The 21,767-nt window shown below is 36.4% G+C and overlaps 2 protein-coding genes across 5 annotated transcripts in view; both read right to left on the minus strand.

Moving 5' to 3' along the window:
* The window catches only part of LOC116177803 (Ig-like and fibronectin type-III domain-containing protein 1), a 219,350-nt gene that overhangs the window by 135,962 nt on the left and 61,621 nt on the right, over positions 1–21,767 (minus strand). The window lies entirely within an intron of this gene.
* LOC116178327 lies at positions 8,135–9,352 on the minus strand. Its single transcript, XM_031497792.1, has 2 exons — positions 8,872–9,352; positions 8,135–8,608 (listed from the first exon to the last, which is right to left on the minus strand). The coding sequence occupies exons 1-2, from the start codon at positions 9,241–9,243 to the stop codon at positions 8,135–8,137; spliced, it is 846 nt and encodes a 281-aa protein (XP_031353652.1). The 5' UTR covers positions 9,244–9,352.

Raw genomic sequence — 21,767 nt, forward strand, 5'->3', positions numbered from 1 at the left:
ACCATTGCGTCAATTATCGTTAATTTTTTTAGTCCGGGTGTTCAGTTATTAAAAGATACAACGGCGTTCCATAATAATCTACAAACCAAAAATGTATGAATTGCAGGTAATTATATAAATAAAAAGTAAGCCACAACCTAAACCATAGCTTGTAAAAGGATTTAGAGAGAATTCCAAATGAATTCAATAAAAATTACAAGTTAATTCCCAAAGATTTCCATGAATTCGAAAAGAGTTCCATGAATTCCATAAGAATTCCATGAATTCCAAGAGGTTCGACACCAGAATTCCACAGTGGTTTGCCCCTCGCTGGAAGGTTAAAAAAATGTCGTCATGGAATATCCCCAGTAGACGAGGAATCATTTCATGATAGTAATGATGATTGTAGCAAACTAATTTTTCGTATACCCCCTAGCCACAAAGACGTTGCTCCGGGAAGTCTGGGGGGTATGGAATACCACCTCAGCACATACGAGGTTTTCATGATAAAGTAATTTTTGTTTATTGGGAAGAGGGGCGAGGGGGTATTCCATACGGTGCTACATTCTCATTCAAAAATGTTTAGCATTAGCACTTACATCAAAATTTTAGAGAAAATACTATCAAAGTTATTACTAGGATCATGTGGAGCATAGAATATTCGTAAAGAAATGAAGATCCGATGCCCTTTTTTGAAAATATCACAAAAATAAACGTCAAAGCTTAAAGTTTTACATGAAAACGTAGCACCGAGGGGTTTAGGGGTATAGAATACCGCCCAGTATATTAGGTTTTCATTCGTATAGAACTATAGATATTCGAATCATTTCATGCTAGTGGCGATTATAGAAAAAAGATACCAGGAGAATATAAAGCGCTTCTACAGTATTTGATAGAAAAATTATGGAACCTATCTCTGGCTACTAGGAGAGCATAATCTATAAAGAGCTCTTTTCGGAAAAGTTACAACATTTTTTAAATCTTTCTCTTTTATTTCCTTCTCTACGCACTGTTTACACTTCCTTTATACATTATACAGAGTGGCCCAACGAGAACTATACAGAGGGCTTTTGGGGTATTAAATTTAGAAATTTCGAAAAATCCTCGAACACGTAAATTTTGTATTCGAGGGGGACAACTTTTGGAATACAAATCACGAACCCAAGTCTTCACCCCTCTACGTAGGGAGCTTAACTCCTAAAATTTTAAATGGAATCCTATGGCAAATGGCACGTTATTTGAAAGCCAATTTAATCGTGATTACTAATCTGCTTTGCTTTTTAAATTCTATTGATTCGTTTCGGAGATATTCGCATTTGAAATGTTTTTTCCCTTGATTTAAGTCCTTTAGATTACTTCTTGTGGGGATATTTAAAGAATAAAGTTTAGGCTACTCCGCCCGGAACATTACAAGGGTTGCGAGCACGTATAACCATAGTGTAAGAATAGAATACACTATGGTATAACCAAAGAGGTACTCTTTGGTATAACTCAACAATTTCGAGTGATTACCCCTGAAATCTTGCAACATGTACGGCAGCGTTTTGAAGCAAATCTTTATTATTGCATGGAAGCAGGCGGAAGGCAATTCGAGCATTTATTGAAGCAAATGTTTAAAGTTATTTGTTATTTTTTGCACAATTTAAACCTTTTTTAATACAAGGTGACTTATATCGCATTTGTTTTGGTTTTTTTAGAAAAAAACATTTCAAATGCAAATATCTCCGAAACGAATCAATAGAATTTCAAAAGAAAAGCAGATTAGTAATCACGATTAAATTGACTTTCAAATAACGTGCCATTTGCCATAGGATTCCATTTAAAATTTTATGGGTTAAGCTCCCTACGTAGAGGGGTGAAGACTTGGGTTCGTGATTTGTATTCCAAAAGTTGTCCCCCTCGAATACAAAATTTACGTGTTCGAGGATTTTTCGAAATTTCTAAATTTAATACCCTAAAAGCCCTCTGTATACTTCTCGTTGGGCCACTCTGTACATAGGTACCTCTTTAATACCTCCTTCGCCCTTCTTAAATAGTCCTTTTTGCACCTCTCATACTTCACGCTCTGTTGTTCTTGCTTTTTCTCCATGTCTTCTCTGTTAACGCTCTCTGTCAAATCTACTTCCTACTCGTTCCTCTTCTCGTTTTACTTGTATCTTTCCGACGCATCCCTTCAATCTCCTTCGATCCACCTTATTTCACGTTTTCTTTATAACTTTATTCACGCGAAGCTTCACGCCTCTTCCTTTCAGTTACACCTCGCTCCTTTACGTCTTTGTCCATTTTCACATCTCATCGCATTTTACCTTTGCGTTCCTTCCCTTTCGCTTCGTTTACTCACATTCCTTTTTCATAGCTATGTTTTTTTCGGAACTTCATTGCGTCTTTTTCACTCTTCCTTTGTTCTTTGTTGCTGTTTCGTTCCTTAGCGCGCTTTTCCTCATAATTCCTTACGTTGCTGATGTCTTTTTCCTCCCTTCCACGCTACTGCTGTTTCGTGTTTGGGTTTGTAGCCCTGTGTTCGGAACCTTGATGATAAAATCTTAAGTTTGAGTTCTGATGTTCCAAGCTTGGGTACGCCTTCGGGTTGGGCTTCTGGATTTTGCATTACGTTAGAAGGGTGGTCAGGATCCAAGCGTACCTAAGCCTCAAATTCGGGTCCTCCTCCTCCCCCTTCTCTCTAGGGAAGTCCCAAAATGAGTGACCCAAAATTATACAAGGGAAAACTACCCTTACAACAAATCTCCTCAGTCCCCTTTTTAGAGCAACTAATTTACTCGACAAAAATCAGGCAAAATTAAATTTGATGGTATCATAAAGAGCTATTTCGCTCGGTGCACACGACTTGCGCCATTAAAGCTACAGAAAGGCGTACAAACAAACAAATTAAACCTGTCGAGAAATTTAATGGGAAATAGCGCGTTCGCCTTAAATCAATTCTCCCGTCGAGCTTTCCCCAATTGTCTATAAGATAAATCGCGATGAAATTTACACGAAAAAATGACACAATGTCTGGCGGGTAATAAAATTATGAACAAAGCGAAAGTAGTACGCGCAATCAACTGAAAACCCGGCGCTCCTCTAACAAAGGCAATAATTAGCGGAAAACAGCGCACAACTCAAAATTAATGAGCTCGGTGTGTTGCTCCTCCATTGTTTTTTCGCCGAGTGCGCTACGCAAACCTACTCGAAACGAAGGGGTTACTAATTTGTTTTTTTCGCGGTGGCGGCGTAAGAATTTATCAAATCGTAAAAATTCGGCCATTTTGATAAACGACTTTGTCTTTGTTGAGGGAGGTTGAGAGGTATGCGGATTTCGGCGAGCCCTTTCTCGCATTTATTACTTTGACAAATTCGCGAGCAGATCGACGATACAACTATTTATTGTATACGCAACGTGAACGCGATAAGCCGGAAAAAGTTTTTCTTTGAGTAATCGGTGGTTTAAGAGGGTGTCGACGTACGTTTTCATATCGATCCATCATTTTTAAAGTAATTCGTAGCAGACTAGGAAAACTACGTGAAATACACCACACAAATGGAAACGACGTCAAGTCCAGAATGTTTTAAATGGGTGCCCGATTTACGCGTATCCCTTAATTTTCCCAGCAATATCAGTAACTAAGTTTCTTTGGTATACGCAATGTGCAGGTTTTCTTAAACGATTGTAGGAAAAATGTTGTAGCGTTGTATTAATGCCCATAAAGGATTTTGGTTCACTGTACAAAAATGTGAATAATTTTTTTTATTTTATTTTTATTCCCGACTCGAAAAATTTTCGAAACCCATTAAGAAACAGAGCCCCATAGTAATTAAACAGCGCAGGAATAAATGCACGTCCCTTGCATTGCAGTCGCTTACTTATTTATTTATTTATTGTCCCTTTCTTGTTTCTTCAACAGGCTTTCGCTCAATCACAGAGTGACCGGCATAATGCTTTGCATAGAAAGAGGAACGAAACGTGGAAAGGAAGCAATAAATAACTAAACGTGAAAGGGAGAAGTGGGAGGAAAGCAAAGATGGAGACTTTGATCAAAAGGCCGAAAAAAATAAGAAGATAAGAAACTTACTATGAGAATCACTTCAAACGATCAGAAATAAAATCATGAGTGAGAGTAAAAACAGTCTGTAATCGTATTTGCAGCAAAATGCGTGGAGGAAACGTAAATTAGATAATTTTGAAAGGAGGGCAGCTGCCGTCTGGTATTTTTGAGGTTGTTTACGCCTATAAGTCCACATCCTTTGGTTTTCCATCCCTAACTTTATAAATGGAAATAAACTTTCTTGCCTCGAGCCCTACGTACCGTTCTCAAAAATTAATGTTACATTCTCTCGCATATTCTTGTTATTCAAAATGGATGAGTTTCCGATATTCATTTAGCAATAAACGACTGTTTTCATGAGAAATTAATCGCGTAACGCCACTCAAATATTTAACGGCGGCGGCCAGATGCTCATAAATATCCAATTTAGTTTGGAGTTTTCGTCTCTCCTCCGAATGTATGTTTTTTTCTACAAACGGAATTGTGTTTCGAGTGAATTCTGCTGAGAGACGGTACGATTTAGGGGACATAAATTTAAAACGAAAAGTAGGGGGAGAGAGCAGCTAAACCGAAAGTCTGCAAGCTTGGCGATACACGTACAGCTTCCTTGTATCTTCGCATAAACTTGAACCAATTCCGAAAGACGCATAAAGAGTAAATAAAGTAGCGATAAAAATAAAAGGAATTGTATTTATACGTAGCGAGATAAAACGTTTAGGGACAATTACCAAACGAATATTATGTATCGGTATATGGGGCGGAAGAAACTGTTGTTTTCCCTTTCTCGAAGTGGCAATCAAAATTAGTGGACAATAAACCAAATAATGACATATCGGAAAGAGTAAAGATCTCGTTTTGAGTGCGTGTGATTGGATTTTCTTGATTCCGTCTAGACAAATAATGCGAGCTTCGGCGGAGACAGCGAAACTAATCATTGGAACCGAAAAGGCCATACTAATCAAGACAAGGGAATCACAAATAATACGAAAGGACACACGTAAATGTTTACGAACAATTTACTGGGTTGGAGTTTTAATTGTATTTCTCGTTTAATTTGATAGTCACCAGTATTTACTTTAAAGGCGGATTTAACCAAGAATAATTACAATATTATTAGAAAAGGCCAGTAATATAGTGCTCAATACATTTGAAGCGAATCTAGGATTTTCCAAAAAGCCCTCCTCCTCCCTCCCAAAATTGGATCAGGAACCTCGGACTTTCTGATCGAGAATGTGGGTATGAATTGAGAAGGAAATATAACAAAGTAGGTAGGTCCTAGCCCATAATGCGAAAAAAATGGTAAATTCACTAAATTGATGCGGAAATGAGCGATATTCCATCGGAAGATAGCTTAAATTTTGTGGGAAACACAATGCCCATTAAGAATATCTAAACCTCTCGCCAGGAAAGATTGCCGGTCACAGAACACTTGATCCCGGTCTACAATCTATGTTTTTCTTAAGATGTGAGCGACTTCCGGGATAGTACCATGTCAATGTTAAACAAAAAGACTTTTCGTTCAACATTGGCACGATCCTATTCCGGAAGTCGCTCGTATCTTAATAAAAACATAGATTGCAGATCAACACAAGGTGTGCTGTGAGTTGTAACTTTTGAACTAGTAGCCCAATCTTGGAACTGTTTGAAATTATGGATTCTACAGGCCACATTCTATAAGAAAATTTTTTTCCGGGTCGATCTGAGACAATTTTTTTTTCGGGGCTCAAAAAAAGGCAGTGTATAACCTTCCTTTTTTACCAAAAATCGACTACACCAAAATTTCTCGGGAAAACACCTTTTCTTATTAATTTTGGTGCGTAGAATCCAAAACAATTCGTACTTTTTCGATCAGACTTCTCAATCAAAAGTTATAGACTAGCAACCAATTTCGAAAAAAAATTCAAAGGGCTGTAACTTTTGAAATAGTAGCCCAATCTTGGAACTGTGGGGTAACAAGGATACACACAGAGGAATACTGGGGAAATACGGAGAATGCACAAAAAACAATAACGGAATAATTAACTACTGCCAACTAAATAACCTGGTAATAACAAACACCTTCTTCCAACACAGAAACATACACACATACACGAGAGTGGGTCCAAAAAACGAAAAATCAATCATTGACTATATTTTGGTAGAGAGGCAAAATATAAGAACAATGAATGATGTGCGGGTCATGCGAGGAGCAGAACTATACACCGACCACTTTCTGGTAGTAGCTGCATTAAAGAGAGAAAACGGCAACGACACGAAAGTAAGGACAAAAGAAAATAATAATAATAATAATAATAATAATGGTTTTTATTGGTTAAATAATGGTTCCTACACCATAACCAATGGGCACAAGGTCAGGTAAACCCGTTGATATGGTCACCTGTTCTTCCCCTTGAAACCCCCTTGTGTAAATACAAATAAGTAAATAAAGTTATTCTGCATTAGTTAAAGTTATTTGTAAAGTAAACAATTATTGACAGGCAGCTTATCGTTTGGAGATGCAACGGAAACATCGTAGTGGTTTCAATTACGTTCGCATTAACATTCGCTCTCTAATGATTCGATGTTTGATGTTTCTTTTGAACACTAGAGCAGGCAGATACAGTAATTTTGTATTTTTGGGGTTGTTGCAAAATTTACAGATGTTGAATAAGAAAGATCGTTTGAATAATGATAATTTAAACATAGGAACAGATAGAACTCCCCTGTGCCTCAAATTTAAGTGGTGCACGTCTGTACGAAAGGTAATTTTGCGGTAGAGATACGGGGGAATTTTACTGTTTAATATTTTATGAAAAAATAAAGAAGAGTGAACTAGCCTTCTTTCCATCATATTGAGCCAGCCTAGCATTGGTAATTAAGGTATGTGAAATCCGTTCGAACTTCCTAATTCCAAATATGAAGCGCAAGCATGAATTCTGGACACGCTGGATTCTATCACAGTCTTTGAGTAATAAGCACGGTCCATATACCACGTCACAATAATTGAACCGTGATAGAACCAGTGCATCACAAAGAACAGCCTTCTGCTTGATGCCAAGAATGTGACGACTAGAATGCAAGCATCTTAACTGATAATAAGCCGAAGCAATAAGGTTGTCAATGTGCTTAGTAAACCTTAATTTACAATCAATAGAAATGCCCAAATTTTTTACACAATCGGCTATTGGGACAGGTTGGTTACCAATTTGCAAGATTATTTTGCCTTGAATGTGCTTTTTAAGTTTATCGCTACAAAACACGATGAAGCAAGATTTAGTTGCATTTATTTTCAAAGAGTGATTATCCGATGCCTTGGCTACCCTTGCAAGATCTTCGTTGATCTTTGCCACAGAGGAATTCAATTCACTAAAAGGAAACGAATGATATAGCTGTACATCATCAGCATAGAGATGGTACTTACAATGGTTTAAACCAGACAACAAGTTAAAGGTGTAGAGAGTGTATAACAAGGGTCCAAGGATAGATCCCTGAGGAACACCCCTTGTAACAGGCACAAGATCAGAATGCACGTGATTTAAAATCACTTTCTGGCATCTACCAACGAGATAGTTTTGTATAAGGGCCACAGCCCCATCGCCCAGTCCCACAAACCTCAGTATAGCCTTAAGCACTTCATGACTAAGCAAGTCAAACACTTTTGAGTAGTCAAGGAGTACCAATACTGATATGTTTCCACAATCAGTTTCCGTAATGATATCATCGAGTACGTTGTACACTGCAGTAGCACAACTATATCCCTTACGAAAACCTGATTGAAGTACGGGTAGTATGCTACGTGAATTTAAAAATTGTCGTAATTGACTTTCCAATACTTTCTCTAGCACTTTAGATAAGGTGGGTAATATGGTGATGGGTCGAAGATCGTTATAACTTTCAGCATGTGCTTTTTTTGGAATAGGTATAACCCATCCTTCTTTCCACACAGTAGGAAATATTGAAAACTCAATGCAATAATTGACTATGTGCACTATGTGAGGCAATAAGTGCGGGGAACATAATTTCAAAATATCAATATTTATACCGTCACAACCACTAGCTTTGGATGTCATTTTATTTAAGATCTTTTCAATTAGTGTCGCATCTATTAAAGAAAATGAGAACCTAGCTGGGTCTCATTCGTAGCAGCTATTATTATAATAATTTATAATGTCAGGATTATCACACACACTGTTAACGTGTTCAACAAAGTACTTGTTAATTTCGTTGACATCTTGCAAATTAGATGGGATAGTTTTATCGCTAGAGACGCCGTAGATGCTCATTTTCCTTAACGTCTGCCATGCGGTTTTAGCATTGTTCGATCTAAACGTAAATTCTAGATATGCTTTCTTCTCAGCTTTAATAGCAGCAGTAGTCATATTTCGTAAAGCTTTATAATAATCCCAGTGGGCTGGAGACTTGCTGCGTTTAAAGCGTTGAAGTGCCTTATTCCTTAATTTAATCATGAGACGGACGTTATCCGTTAACCAGGGTGTGTAGGGTTTAGTAAATCTTGATGTTTTGAATGGAGCATGTTTATCTAATATTGCTGTAATGTTGCCGTTAAGAAATTTTACTTTGTCGTCAATGCTAGGTATGTTATAGATGTCGTAGTCTTTTAGTGAAATCAGTCATTTCACGAAACGCCTATAGTAGTCCGAAGCCTAGTCATTTAGTGAAACGCTGAAAATTTGCACGTGTGGGGTATTTTTCCTTCCGCTTCTAGATCGATAAGGGATACCATTTATCGATCTCGAATGGGAAGGGAATCCAATCGCTTGGTCCTGGAAAGTACACTGTGCACAGTTTCATATAAATGGCTAGGCGTTTCGTGAAATGACTGATTTCATTAAAAGACTACGACATAGATAACGTTCCACTCCACAGCCCTCAAATCACGTTCAAATGCACTTACATCAAAGTGCTTAAAGTCACGATACCGTTTCTGCGAAACCGGTTTAGCACTGTGCGAAAGACCAACTTTGCATGAGACTAGACAATGATCTGTGAGTGGGTGCATATCCAAAACATCAGTACTAAGAATATCACAGAGATTATCAGTAATAACAAGATCAATGAGTGTTGCACTGGTAGCAGTGACGCGGGTTGGCTCGGTTATTACCTGTTTAAGATTTAACGAATTCAGTATAGAGTATAAGTTCATGCTTAGGTAATTAGAATAATCAAGGTAATTAATATTAAAGTCTCCAAGGCAAAATAAAATATCAGATTCAGTGGACATATCAGCCAATGTTGTTTCTAGCGCCGTTAGGAAGTCAGATCCGCTGCCTTTCACGGGTCTATATATAGCCCCTACAACAAATTCTACTTTATTCAGACTTATTCTTACCCACAGCTCCTCAATATGATCCAGCAAGCCCTAACATCAAAAGCTACAAACTAAGGGACACAGAAACAGCAACCTTGTTCAAAAACATGTTAGTCAAAAAAGCATACAATGAGATAGAGGTAGAAAATATAGGAATAGAAGAAAGTTGGAAGATATTTAAAAATAGGATACTTGAGACAGCAAGGGAAATATGTGGGGAGCATAAGGGTACAAGAAACGACAAAAAAACAGAGTGGTGGAACAAAGAAATTAAAGACGAAGAAAAAATAAAGAAAAACCGATGGAAAAAATACCTACAAAACAGGACCGAAGCAAAATATGAAGAATACAAAAACCAAAGAGCGAAAGTCAAAAACATGGTGAAACAAGCAAAAGAACAAAGTTGGATAAAATTTGGCGAAAAAATGGAGACAAACTCTAAAGAAAACCAAAAACTTTTCTATAAAGTACTAAAAAACATGTGAACTGGAAAGCAAAAACAAATATCATCAATAATGGACAAAGACGGAAATATACTAACCGAGGATGATGAAATCATGGATAGATGGAAGGAATATTTCCGGGATTTACTAGACCACAGAAACAACGAACAAAACAATAAACACTCTGAACAGACGAAGAATGCAACAGATCACGAAACAGAAAAGCCAATCACAAAAGAAGAAATAAATGAAGCCATCAAATCCCTAAAGAACGGGAAAGCGCCAGGGTATGACAAAATCACCACAGAAATGTTAAAAAATCTGGACGATAGAGGAACGGAAATGTTCTGGAAATTATGTATGGGACGAAGAACAAATACCCGAAGATTGGAAGATTGGATTAATTGTGCCAATATTTAAAAAAGGGAATGCTCGAGATTGCAATAACTATAGAGGAATAACTCTACTAAGTGCAGCACTCAAAACCTACGAACGAATCCTACAAAAAAGACTAAGCGAATATACGGAACCAACCCTAATTGAATCACAGAGCGCTTTTAGAAAAGGAAGAGGAGTGCAAGACCATGTTTTCACAATAAAACAAATAATAGAAAAGACCAGAATGAGCAGAACAAAAACTTACCTAGCATTCGTAGATCTGGAGAAAGCATTCGATAAAGTACAAAGAGAAACAGTATGGAAGAGAACTCAATGCCTCTTCGTCGACGACCTAGTGATAGCAGCCAATACAAAAAACGGACTACAAGGTAACATAAACAGTTGGAATGAAACATTGAAGACACACGGCATGAAGATGAACATAAACAAAACAAAAGTAATGATTATATCACAGGGAGAGGAAGAGGTGCTGAATATAACAGTAGACAACAAAGTAATAGAACAAGTGCCAAACATAAAATACCTTGGAGTGAACATTGAGAGGAACCAAAACAAAACGTAAAAAACATATACAGACCGACTCTAACATATGGCAGCGAATCGTGGGTGCTCACAACGAACATGAAAAGCAAATTACAGGCAGTTGAGATGAAATTCTTAAGAGCAGTGAAAGGAGCAACCCGAATAGATCGACTAAGAAACACCAGTATAAGAGAGGAGCTAGACATAGAATCAATACAAGAACATATAGAGAAGAAACAACTGAATTGGTGGGGACATATACAACGAATGAACGAAAAGATGCAAACGAGGACAGTATGGGAAACAAACATAAAAACAAGGAGAGGACCAGGAAGACCAAGGGAGACATGGAGCAATGAGGTGAATAAAATAATAATAAGAAGAGGACAAACAGTCAAAAATGCGAAGGAAGTGGCCAAAGACAGAAGTGAATGGAAGAGTTTTGTGAATTAGAGCATATGTTATTTTTGTTTCCTATTGGTAACCTAATAGTAAGTAGACAATATGTTAACAACCTGTAATCCCAACACCGAAAGGTATAAGGGAATTTTTCGATTATATATAAAACACTTTTTCTTATTAATTTTGGTGCGTAGAATTCAAAACAATTCGTACTTTTTCCATCAGACTTCTCAATCAAAAGTTTTAGACTACAAACCAACTTCGAAAGAAAATTCAAAGGGCTGTAACTTTTGAACTACTAGCCCAATCTTGGAACTGTTTGAAATTACCTTCCTTTTTTCCAAAAATCTACTGCACCAAAATTTCTCGGGAAAACACTTTTTCTTATTAATTTTGGTGCGTAGAATTTCAAAACAATTCGTACTTTTTCGATTAGACTTCTCAATCAAAAGTTATACACTAGAAACCAATTTCGAATTCAAAGGACTGTAACTTTTGAACTAGTAGCCCAATCTTGGAACTGTTTGAAAATATGGATTCTACAGGCCACGTTCTATAAGAAAAACTTTTTTCCTGGTCGATCTGAGACAATTTTTTTTTTCGCGGCAAAAAAAGGCAGTGTAAACCTTCCTTTTTTCCAAAGATCTACTGTACCAAAATTTCTCGGGAAAACACTTTTTCTTATTAATTTGGGTGCGTAGAATCCAAATCAATTTGTACTTTTTCGATCAGACTTCTCAATCAAAAGTTATAGACTAGAAACCAATTTCGAAAGAAAATTCAAAGGGCTGTAACTTTTGAACTACTAGCCCAATCTTGGAACTGTTTGAAATTATGGATTCTACAGGCCACGTTCTATAAGAAAAATTTTTTCCTGGTCGATCTGGGACAATTTTTTTTTCGCGGCAAAAAAAGACCTTCCTTTTTTCCAAAAATCTACTGCACCAAAATTACTCGGGAAAACACTTTTTCTTATTAATTTTGGTGCGCAGAATTCAAAACAATTCGTACTTTTTCAATCAGACTTCTCAATCAAAAGTTATAGACTAGAAACCAATTTTGAAAGAAAATTCAAAGGGCTGTAACTTTTGAACTAGTAGCCCAATCTTGGAATTGTTTGAAATTATGGATTCTACAGGCCACATTCTATAAGAAAATTTTTTCCGGGTCGATCAGAGACAATTTTTTTTTCGGGGCTCAAAAAAAGGCAGTGTATAACCTTCCTTTTTTACCAAAAATCGACTGCACCAAAATTTCTTGGGAAAACACTTTTTCTTATTAATTTTGGTGCGTAGAATCCAAAACAATTCGTACTTTTTCGATCAGACTTCTCAACAAAAGTTATGGAGTAGAAACCAATTTCGAAAGAAAATTCAAAGGGCTGTAACTAGGTAATGCAATACCGGGATCGCGGGATCCCGAAATACCGGGATCCCGCAGCATTTTTGCGGGATTAATCCCGCACATAAATGGAGCGGGATCCCGCGGGATTTGCGGGACTGAGGAATTTGGCGATCAAGGGGACGACTCTGTGTACTTTGTTAATGAAACGTATAACTGAGATGTTAATTTTTAAATAATTGTTAAACTTTTTCGTTAAAAATGAACTATGATTTTTGAGGCACTTTAGAAGTTCACCTTTTTTTTGAGTTCTAAGTTGGGCTGAAGGTACTTTTTTGTTAAATATTGTGATAATTAGCGATTTATTTTAATACAGTAGTTAACCGCACAGAATTGCTTATTTGCAAATTTATTTAAAGTTTTGCGGGATCCCGCGGGATTAACATCTAACAATCCTGCAAATACCGGGATTGAGATTCCCTAGCTGTGACCGGCAATCTTTCCTGGCGAGAGTTATAATATCGAACAGTAAACACAAATTGACCTACTGCCACTGCCACAATAAATATTGAAAATGTATGGCCGTTTTTCGTTTTCCCATTTAGTCGCATGCCGGAAAGTAATTTTGTTGTTGATTATAATAAATCTGCGGCGCGCTCATTTTACGTACGTAATTAGGGTTTTGGGTAATTTGTCATTCAAACGTAGGTATACATTGTATCAATTAGATTAATTGCGTCATTAGTTCATTCGCCAAACTTCGTTATTATATGGAAAATGTCATTCTGCTATCACTTTATATTATGCTACCACAGTAGCGCTTTCGTTTTACTGGTATCGTTTACGGCATCGCGAAAATGACAGAATAAATAAATTAAACAAATTTAGCAAACGAGTTTACTGGATATGGTTATAACTTGACATTGCGCATAAAGCTAACGGAGATGTCAAAAGGGCTTTCCTTATTGTTTGGTCTGCATTACCCATTCACGATCTCCGATCTACAAAATTTGATAACGGCGGGTCATTTGAAAATTCATAAAGAATGAGATTATTCTATCCTGGAAGTGGCGTTTCCTTTAATACGTCAACGTAAAAACGAGGTTGCTGGTTTCGCGGCAGTTGAAGAGCGTGTCCATTTGTATACGCGAATTTTTTACGGGCAGTCAGCCCTTTTTTTATAATAAAGGTGGTGTAAGCTAAGTTCAGGTTGTCTGACTACGGAAGAAGTTTAGTTGAGGTGTAGGTCGCGGTGCCAAAAAAGTAGAAACGCAAAATATTGAGACTCCCAACCAGCTCCCAAAGGAAACGTTTTGGACCATTGCTTTATTTGGAAAAATACTTTGGTCTCCTCATATAATTGACAATAATGCTTTCACCGACTGTATTGTTTTACTTGATTCTATTTTATTGTAAGGGGATAATTTAAAGTGGATGAGTGCCTCGCGAGAAATGTAATGACAGATCGATACCTCTTGCACGTTAATCAAGATTAGTTCTCTAATTCTGCCGATACAGCTATTCCTTATCGCTACATCATTTTGTAAAGGACTTCATATAGTAGAGCTTTATGGCGAAACTAATGCCCTTGGAGGTAGTGCTGACGATGCTTGGGCTTGCAGAAGTTTTCCATTCATGTTTCCTCGGGACGTAGAAATGAATGCATGTCGTTATGACGCAACGTGATTAAATTAACGAATGCAGAAATTTCCTCTGGAGAACACTTCGAGAGTGCAATTAATTACAGCGATAAACAGAAAAATATGCGCCTTGCACATGTACTTGAAGCGCATCATCAATCAGCTTTCGAGATCTGGGCGTTTAAATAATAAGACTGATTTATTCCGAGTCACGTCGACTGCCTGAAAATAGAATATCTCTCTTTGAAATTAAATAATGGAAACCATCTTTTTCAGCATAAATGATTGAGGTAAGTCTCGAATTGCGAACGCTTTACAGCGCATAAAAAATCAAAATCGCCTCGTCTACAACATACCGCATACCTACCCCACTCGTAAGGGTTGGAGCGTCTCGCAGTAAATTTTTGGGAAACTCGATTTTCGGCGAAGTGCTCGCGTTTCGGTCTGAAGAAAATCCGCCGTTTGCAAATTTGTCAATATTTCGTGTGATCGCGGTACAAATTTTTAATATCCAAGTCACGAAGCTCGAGTAAATTTCGCCCGTGCGGAATTCCCTTCACAGTCGGAGGATTCTTGAAACTTATTAAATGAAACAGAGAAGTTTTCGACTGTTATTAAAAAGTTTTTATAGATTATATTAACAAATTTTAATCTTATTTAATTAAAAAGTTGATACGTGGTGTTTCGGCGTTCGTTTTTTTTTAATTCCTGCGCGAAATTAAATTCCGGCTTATTTTCATAATTTCAAACAGGAAATCTACGCTCGCGTTTTGACCGTAAAACTGCTAGAAGGATAGGAGGAATCTTTTATTGCCGAGGGGGATTGTGAGAGCTCGTTATTCTCCCGTGTCTGTATATTTAAGGCTTTAAAGCAAACAATCTAGTATGATCGTCCAGGAGTTTCTTCTGTTGGTAGTTGATTCAGAACTTATGCATCGCTTAAATTTCAGTTTTGTCCTGGGAATTGTATAATTAACATTGTATATTTTATATATATAAATTGGCACCGCTAGAGAGTATTCTTTTTCGACGAGCTTCTTCGGGGTTTTACACGCCAACGCCTGTATAAAAGCAATCTGTCCACTGAAAATGATTACTCAAAGCTTATAGTAAATTACATACTCAGGACTAATTTGTACTAATTTGTACTCACCGGGATTTTTTAGCAACAGATTATTTTGATTTTATTCACAAAATCAATGAAATGTAGATTTTTAAGTTGTTCCCTAAAACTGCTGAAATACTTAAAGGAAACCATTGCGCAACTCGAAAAGCTTTTTGAAATTCGTTTGATTCTTCAGATTCCCCAGAATCCTCGGATTTTCCGTTCTTTTGATTCTTTAATTTTTAATTTTCTTCAAATCCATCAGATTTATATTCTTTGGAGTCCTTGAACACTAACGTTGGTCAGGCCCAAGAAAACGTTGAGTCTTCTCATTTTTCTAGTATTTCAGGTTCTTCGAATTATTTGGACACCTTCGAATACTTCGGATGATTTGAATTTTTCTACTACAGGTTTTTAAAGCTCTTCTGTATCAGACTCGTCAGACATACGATTAATTGCTAAATATGAGAGCATTTTTTATAAAAAAATTCGTAATTTGGAAACGAACTGGGTATAGGATTTTTAAAATCACTCAGAGTTGCTGGTCTAACAATATGCTGGAAAAATGACACCAATCACAGTAGTAAATTTTACTCTTAGTCATTATAGGTCGATTTCTTTTAGTGAAACTTATGTCATACTTGCAACCCTTAAAAGTCACCATAAGAATTTTACCCCCAGACAGTTTCAGACTAGGAATTTTTCCAATTTAAGTGATGTCATTTTTAAATAAATAAATAAAAAATAAATTGTTTGTTCAAAATTGTGTGATGCCCAACAGTTATCCACTTTAAGGATCGATTGATTATCATTAAGGGGTGCACCAGCAACCCTTAAAAGTGATCATAAACATTCTAGTCTTCTAGTTTTTTGCATAGTGATCGAATTACTGGACGTAGTTTGTCAACAAATCGTATGGAAAGTGTTACTTTTTTTTACGATTTTTACAATGCGTTTCCATGGCGTTTAAATAATAATAATAATAACAATAGCGTCAGTTTTTGGGTGACAATAAATTCCGAATGTTAAATTATGGATTATTAAGGATTACTGTACAACAAAATGTGCTGTACCTCAGTGTCTTTCTTTCACTTATTTGCTGTAAACTGCAAATTTAAAAAAAGTATCACTTTCAAAAGTATAGTTGTACAATGTATCTTATTATGGTTGAGACTGCAGTGTATCGTAGCTGTTTTTAATGATAGAGACCCTTTTCGCGGCCGCTTTTTTTATGAAACTTTTAATACCACAAACAGAATCAATGTAGCTATGTTTGTTTCTGAGGCACAGAGCGAAAACGAAAAGTTTGACTTTTTGTGATATTTTAGTATTTATTTAAGATTTATTTTGCCGATGATTAAATCTATTTAAATTAAAAAAAATGTAGTATCTACCTATGTAGGATAGAAAAACGTAAAAATTGGATTATTTTAGATATTTTTACGTAGAATCCAGCGGCGTAGCAAAAAAAAAGTTTGGACCACCATTTCTAAGACTTGGCCCAAAGTTGGTATTTTTAAATGCAACACACACTCTGTACCCTGAACTATTTTTACACTGTTTGTCACGGCTTAACCGTAATGGCGCTAGCTTTAATTCAAGTGGCGCAATTGAGCGCATAACCAAATGTATCAGGTGACCTAGTTATAAGGGACAAAATACGTACTGGGGGGGGGGGCTACGTTTACTTGGCCCCCCCAAATGTTTTTTCGGATTTCTAAAAACGATAATGGCGCAAGAGTTATTATCGGTGGCGCATATGAGCGCATAACGAGCGCATTCATTTCAAAATAATACGACTATGAAATCTCTCAGTGGGGGGGGGGGGGTAAGTTAACGGACCCCTTATATGGTATAAGTTTGTCTTTTCAAAATTGTTTGAACCTTCGTTTTAGAAGTCTTCTTCTATTTTTCTGCACGAAATTTGAAACCTTGTTTTCACAGAAGCATTGAAAAAAATCAATTTTTAATTCAGTGACAGAAGCTCTTTATTCTCGCCTCAACTTTCATAAATTGCGATGTTTCCACGAAGTCCAGAAAACAGCTCGAGTCTCCTCATTTTATAGTTGGTATCCTAATGCTTATGCCTCAAATCTACGGCAGGGCTTAAGCTCGGGCTTAAGTCTCTAAAATCAATTCAATTGAATCTGATTAGAAATGGATAGCATTGTTTGATTCAACAGGTGAACATATCTTCGGTTTGGAAGCTGCGCCGCCTCGCCTCGTTACTTTACAAATTTTTGAGACTTTCTTTGGATTTCTTTACAATGATAAACAAATTCGACAAATTACTCTAGTGAATATTTAAATAACTAGACTCAACACGAGGATCTTCGACTTTGGCAGTAGTATTGAACCTCGATATTTGTACAATATCAAAAATATGCGACATTAAATGGTGTATCAATATTGCTTCCCAAACATTGTATCATGATTAAATACCAAATATTTTATCAATATTAGATACCCAATGTTGCAAGAATATTGGATACCAAATATTGTGTAGTAAATATTGAAAGTACAAGTTGAAAACAATATTGTACAACAATATACAATATGAAAAATGTCAACATTAAATATTGTGCCAATATTTAGTACAATATTTATAGAATATTGCAATGTCGAAAAAAAATATTGAGTCAATGTTGTGTTTCTACATGGGTTGTTTGATCTACATTGATCATAGAATGAGATATCACAGAATGTTTACTAATTTGAAACCGATAGAGGGTAGAATTTGTATGATTACTTTAAGGGTTGCTGATACACCCTTTAAGCATAGTGCAAGTTCTTAATTTGAAAACAACTGAGGGTTGAATTTTGATGATCGTTTTTAAGGGTGCACCCTTTAAGCATAGTCTATTAATGTAATCAAGTTATGGCAGAATTTTTCATTAAAAAAACCGATTGAGGGTGAAATCTTTGTGATGTCTTATGAGGGTTGCTGATGCACCCATTAAGTATACACCGTGTTCACGATAAGGATGTCTATCATGGGAATCTCCGATTCCATAGAAGATACGAGGATGGTCAAATTAGCGAAAAGTTGCTCTTATCATACTTCAAAGAAAACCAGAAAACTCCGATTAGTTCCGAAGATATGCCAGAAAAATCGAAATTGGCCGATTTCGTATTTATGTCTTTTGAACAGATGCAAAAAAAAATAATAAAACATTTTCTCCTTGCTTTACAAGACACCGTTGAGACGTTTTCAATACATTCTCGTTACCTAAAAAACCAAAAATTGGGTTGCTTTCAACAAGATGGTGCCACCGCGCACAACGCAAGAATACCTATCGGACAAATTTTCTGGAAAATGGAAAAGTTCAATAGGTACTCTCGGGCGCGGTGCGCTGGTACACCATCCTGTTGAAACCAAAAATCTACTATTTCTAAGAATTCGCCACAAAATATACATTTTTATTATTATTAAAAACCAGCAGTTTCCAAAACTTTTATTTTTGTTTGTGTGTGCCATATATCGTAGTCGTAATAAAAAATGCTCCGTACTTTTTTTACAGGTCATATAAAAAAATGAAGTTGATGATTTCTCCGAAACGAAACGTTGTATTGAAAACTTCTCAACGGTGTCTTGTCGAGCTCAAAAATGACAATGAAAAAGTGTTTTTGATTTTTTTGTATCGATTCAAATAGCATCCAGATTATTCAAATTTTTGAGTTCCTTCAGATTCTTTAAATTTGTCGAATTCTTTATATTATTTATTGAGATCTTTAGTTGCTTTAGTGTCTACGTGTCCTTATTCTATTGCTTCGGGTTTTTCACATTTCCAATTTTCCAGATTCGTCGGATTCTTCAAACTGCATATTCACTACATTGATTAATTTTAAAAAAATCCATTTTTTACATACTTTTAAGCCACTAAGGGATGATTTCTCTCGTTAGAAATGGTTGATGAATCCCCACACAACTATAAGAGAATTTTAAAAACAAGGAAGTATCGATAAACTGTGTTTCTGCGAGGGTCTGTCATATTATTGTTAAGTAATACCGTTGCGAGGTTTATTCTCCAGTATCGCCACAAGTTCAACCGACAAGAGTTGTATTGGCTTAGAAAGTAAAGTCGGGATTATCCGCAAAACGCGTGTAACTTTCGAAAATTAACTTTGCAAACTTTGAGAAAAGGATTCCAAAGACACTCAAGCGAAAGCGCACATTCCCCCACGAGTACTAAAATAATTCCACGCAAAGCAAAAACAAAACAAAGCTTAGTTTGATAAAAGGTAGCATCACAGAACATGCGACATAAATCGATTGCAATTTCGTCAATAAACCAACCCCAAAAACATTAGGACTTGCAAATTTAATTTGCCTTTTACCCCCCGAAACATCGTCGCAGCGTTTCGGTTCAAAAGAAAGGAGGTCAATCAAAATACATCTTTTATGTCGACTCCTCCTCCCTTTACATTAGATTAGTGACTTGGGAGTCAATCTCTTTTCTAATTTCCGCAACCGTTTAGTAAATAAAATATTTATTATTAAAAGTCCCGTTTCGTTTGAGAGGAAGTTCTCCGTCCATTTAACGTCGAGGGGATTTTTAACGAAATTCGTGCAATGTGCGCTCTACTAATCTTAATTGAAGACGAGACTTAAATTTGAAAAATCGAAAGCTCTTTGTTTTTAAAATGCCGAAATAACGAATGCGAGTCCACTTTATGGAATTTGAAAGCTTTTCGTGCTTTAACCGTAGTCGAGAGAGATTTTTTATTGCTTTTGTTGATTTTAAACAACTTACTCTTATTCCTTAGTTTATAATTTGCCGTAATGTAAAAATTTCAGAGAAAGATACTCAAAAAATCCCTGGATCTGAAATAAAAATTACGATTTTGATTTTTTTATAGGTTTCAGGTGGTAAGGATCAAGCCACGATTCTTCTTGGTCCAGATGCCAGATACCGAATTCGAAAGTAAATATCTTTAAAGTTGTAGAGGCCGTTACAGCACGGACAGACAGGAATTTCACGAATGCATTACTTGACGTTTCTTACGACACCAACGAAAAATACGTTACACCAGGAATTTCCACACCCATTGTTCCTATCCGTTGATTAGTCGCCTCTTACGACATGCAGTGTCTCTGCAGTAGAGTTATTCATACCCGACTCTACACGGTTAGGTACCCAACAAATCGAAATAGATAAAACAAGAAATGTAGAATTAAAATAAAAGAAAATCTTTCCCTAATGTTATCTAAGAAGAATTTAAGAGCAACAGCTAATTTCCTGCATTGAACAAAATTGAAATTTGAAAATAAAACTCTAAAGCTACCACCAATTACAATTGTTAAGTACTAGACTCTGAAAACCTTTATAAAACTCTTATTAACTCTGGACGTTGGCTATGTGAAGCATCAAGGAAATTTCTCCATAAATAAGAAGTTAACAATGCGCATGCGCACATCTGATTTTTATAATACGATATGCTTGTCTTCATCCGTGGTTAACATTTCATAATAAGAAAGTTGCCATTATGCACAGTTTCCGCATGCGCAAATTACTCTCAAGATTTTTCTTGGCTCAGGTGCCAGAGGTATAAGCTATCGAATGCAAAAAGAACGAACTAAATATCTTGAAAACCGGAGGAGCAGATGCGACCTCGGACGGACCATGGCCATAATAGCGCCTTCCAAGATGAGCTGGTAAATGCGCTAAAAAAAATAAAACCCCAACCCCAACGTTGTTTAATTTAAGAATAGCTTATGAGACATTCCAAGGGTGAAAAGTAAAAAAACCTAAAGGCTAATCCTTTAAGAATCGTTAAGTATCTCTATGAGTACCCAAAAGTTTTTGAGGGTGTACCTTGTACATTGTTCTAAGGGCACTATAACACCAGTAATTTAACTTTTAAAGTCTTTAAGTCTTTCAAAGTATTCAGGAGCCTTTAAAATCCCTAATACGATTAAAGAGGGTATAAGAAGCCTTGCCTTGACCCTTAAAAAGCATTCCAAGAGCGCAATAAGTGCTCAATAGCGAAGTGAAAAATCAAAAGTGTGAACGGTAGCCCTGGAAAGGGGATCAAAGAAGCAGACTGAGATTGTATAGCCGGAATTCCGAATAATTTCCGCGGTGTCTTCTCGCAAGGTAAAAAACATATGGAGCTTTCTCTTGGAAATCCTTGGACACAACAATGTTAAAGAATCCCAGAGAAGAATGATAAAAATCCTTAAAAACTCTTAAAGACTGAACACTTAGGCCTTTAAAATTATCTATAAGGCTCTTGTAGAATCTTAAAGGCTCTTTGAGAGTTGGTGTCTTTTAAAGATTTGAATGCACTTATAAATCCATGAAAACTCCTAAAAGTTCGACTCTTAAAAGGTGTTGCACACTAAATCCCTTCATAAAGTATTTAAAACATTCGAGAGACCCTTCGTTAAGAGCCCTTAAAATCTCCTAAAATCTATTAAAATTGATAAGGGTGCAGGAGCTTCTAAAGGCTTCTCAGTACTTTTAGGGGATCCTCAAAGCATTAAAACACCTTTAAAACTCGTGGAGAATCCTAAAGGCTTTTGAAAATTTGCTTATTAGATACTCTTAAAGGGGTATTAGAGGCTCCAAAGACCACTACAGG

The sequence above is a fragment of the Photinus pyralis genome, unplaced genomic scaffold (genome assembly GCF_008802855.1).
Source record: "Photinus pyralis isolate 1611_PpyrPB1 unplaced genomic scaffold, Ppyr1.3 Ppyr1.4_LG8, whole genome shotgun sequence".
In the NCBI taxonomy this organism is placed as follows: Eukaryota; Metazoa; Arthropoda; class Insecta; order Coleoptera; family Lampyridae; genus Photinus; species Photinus pyralis.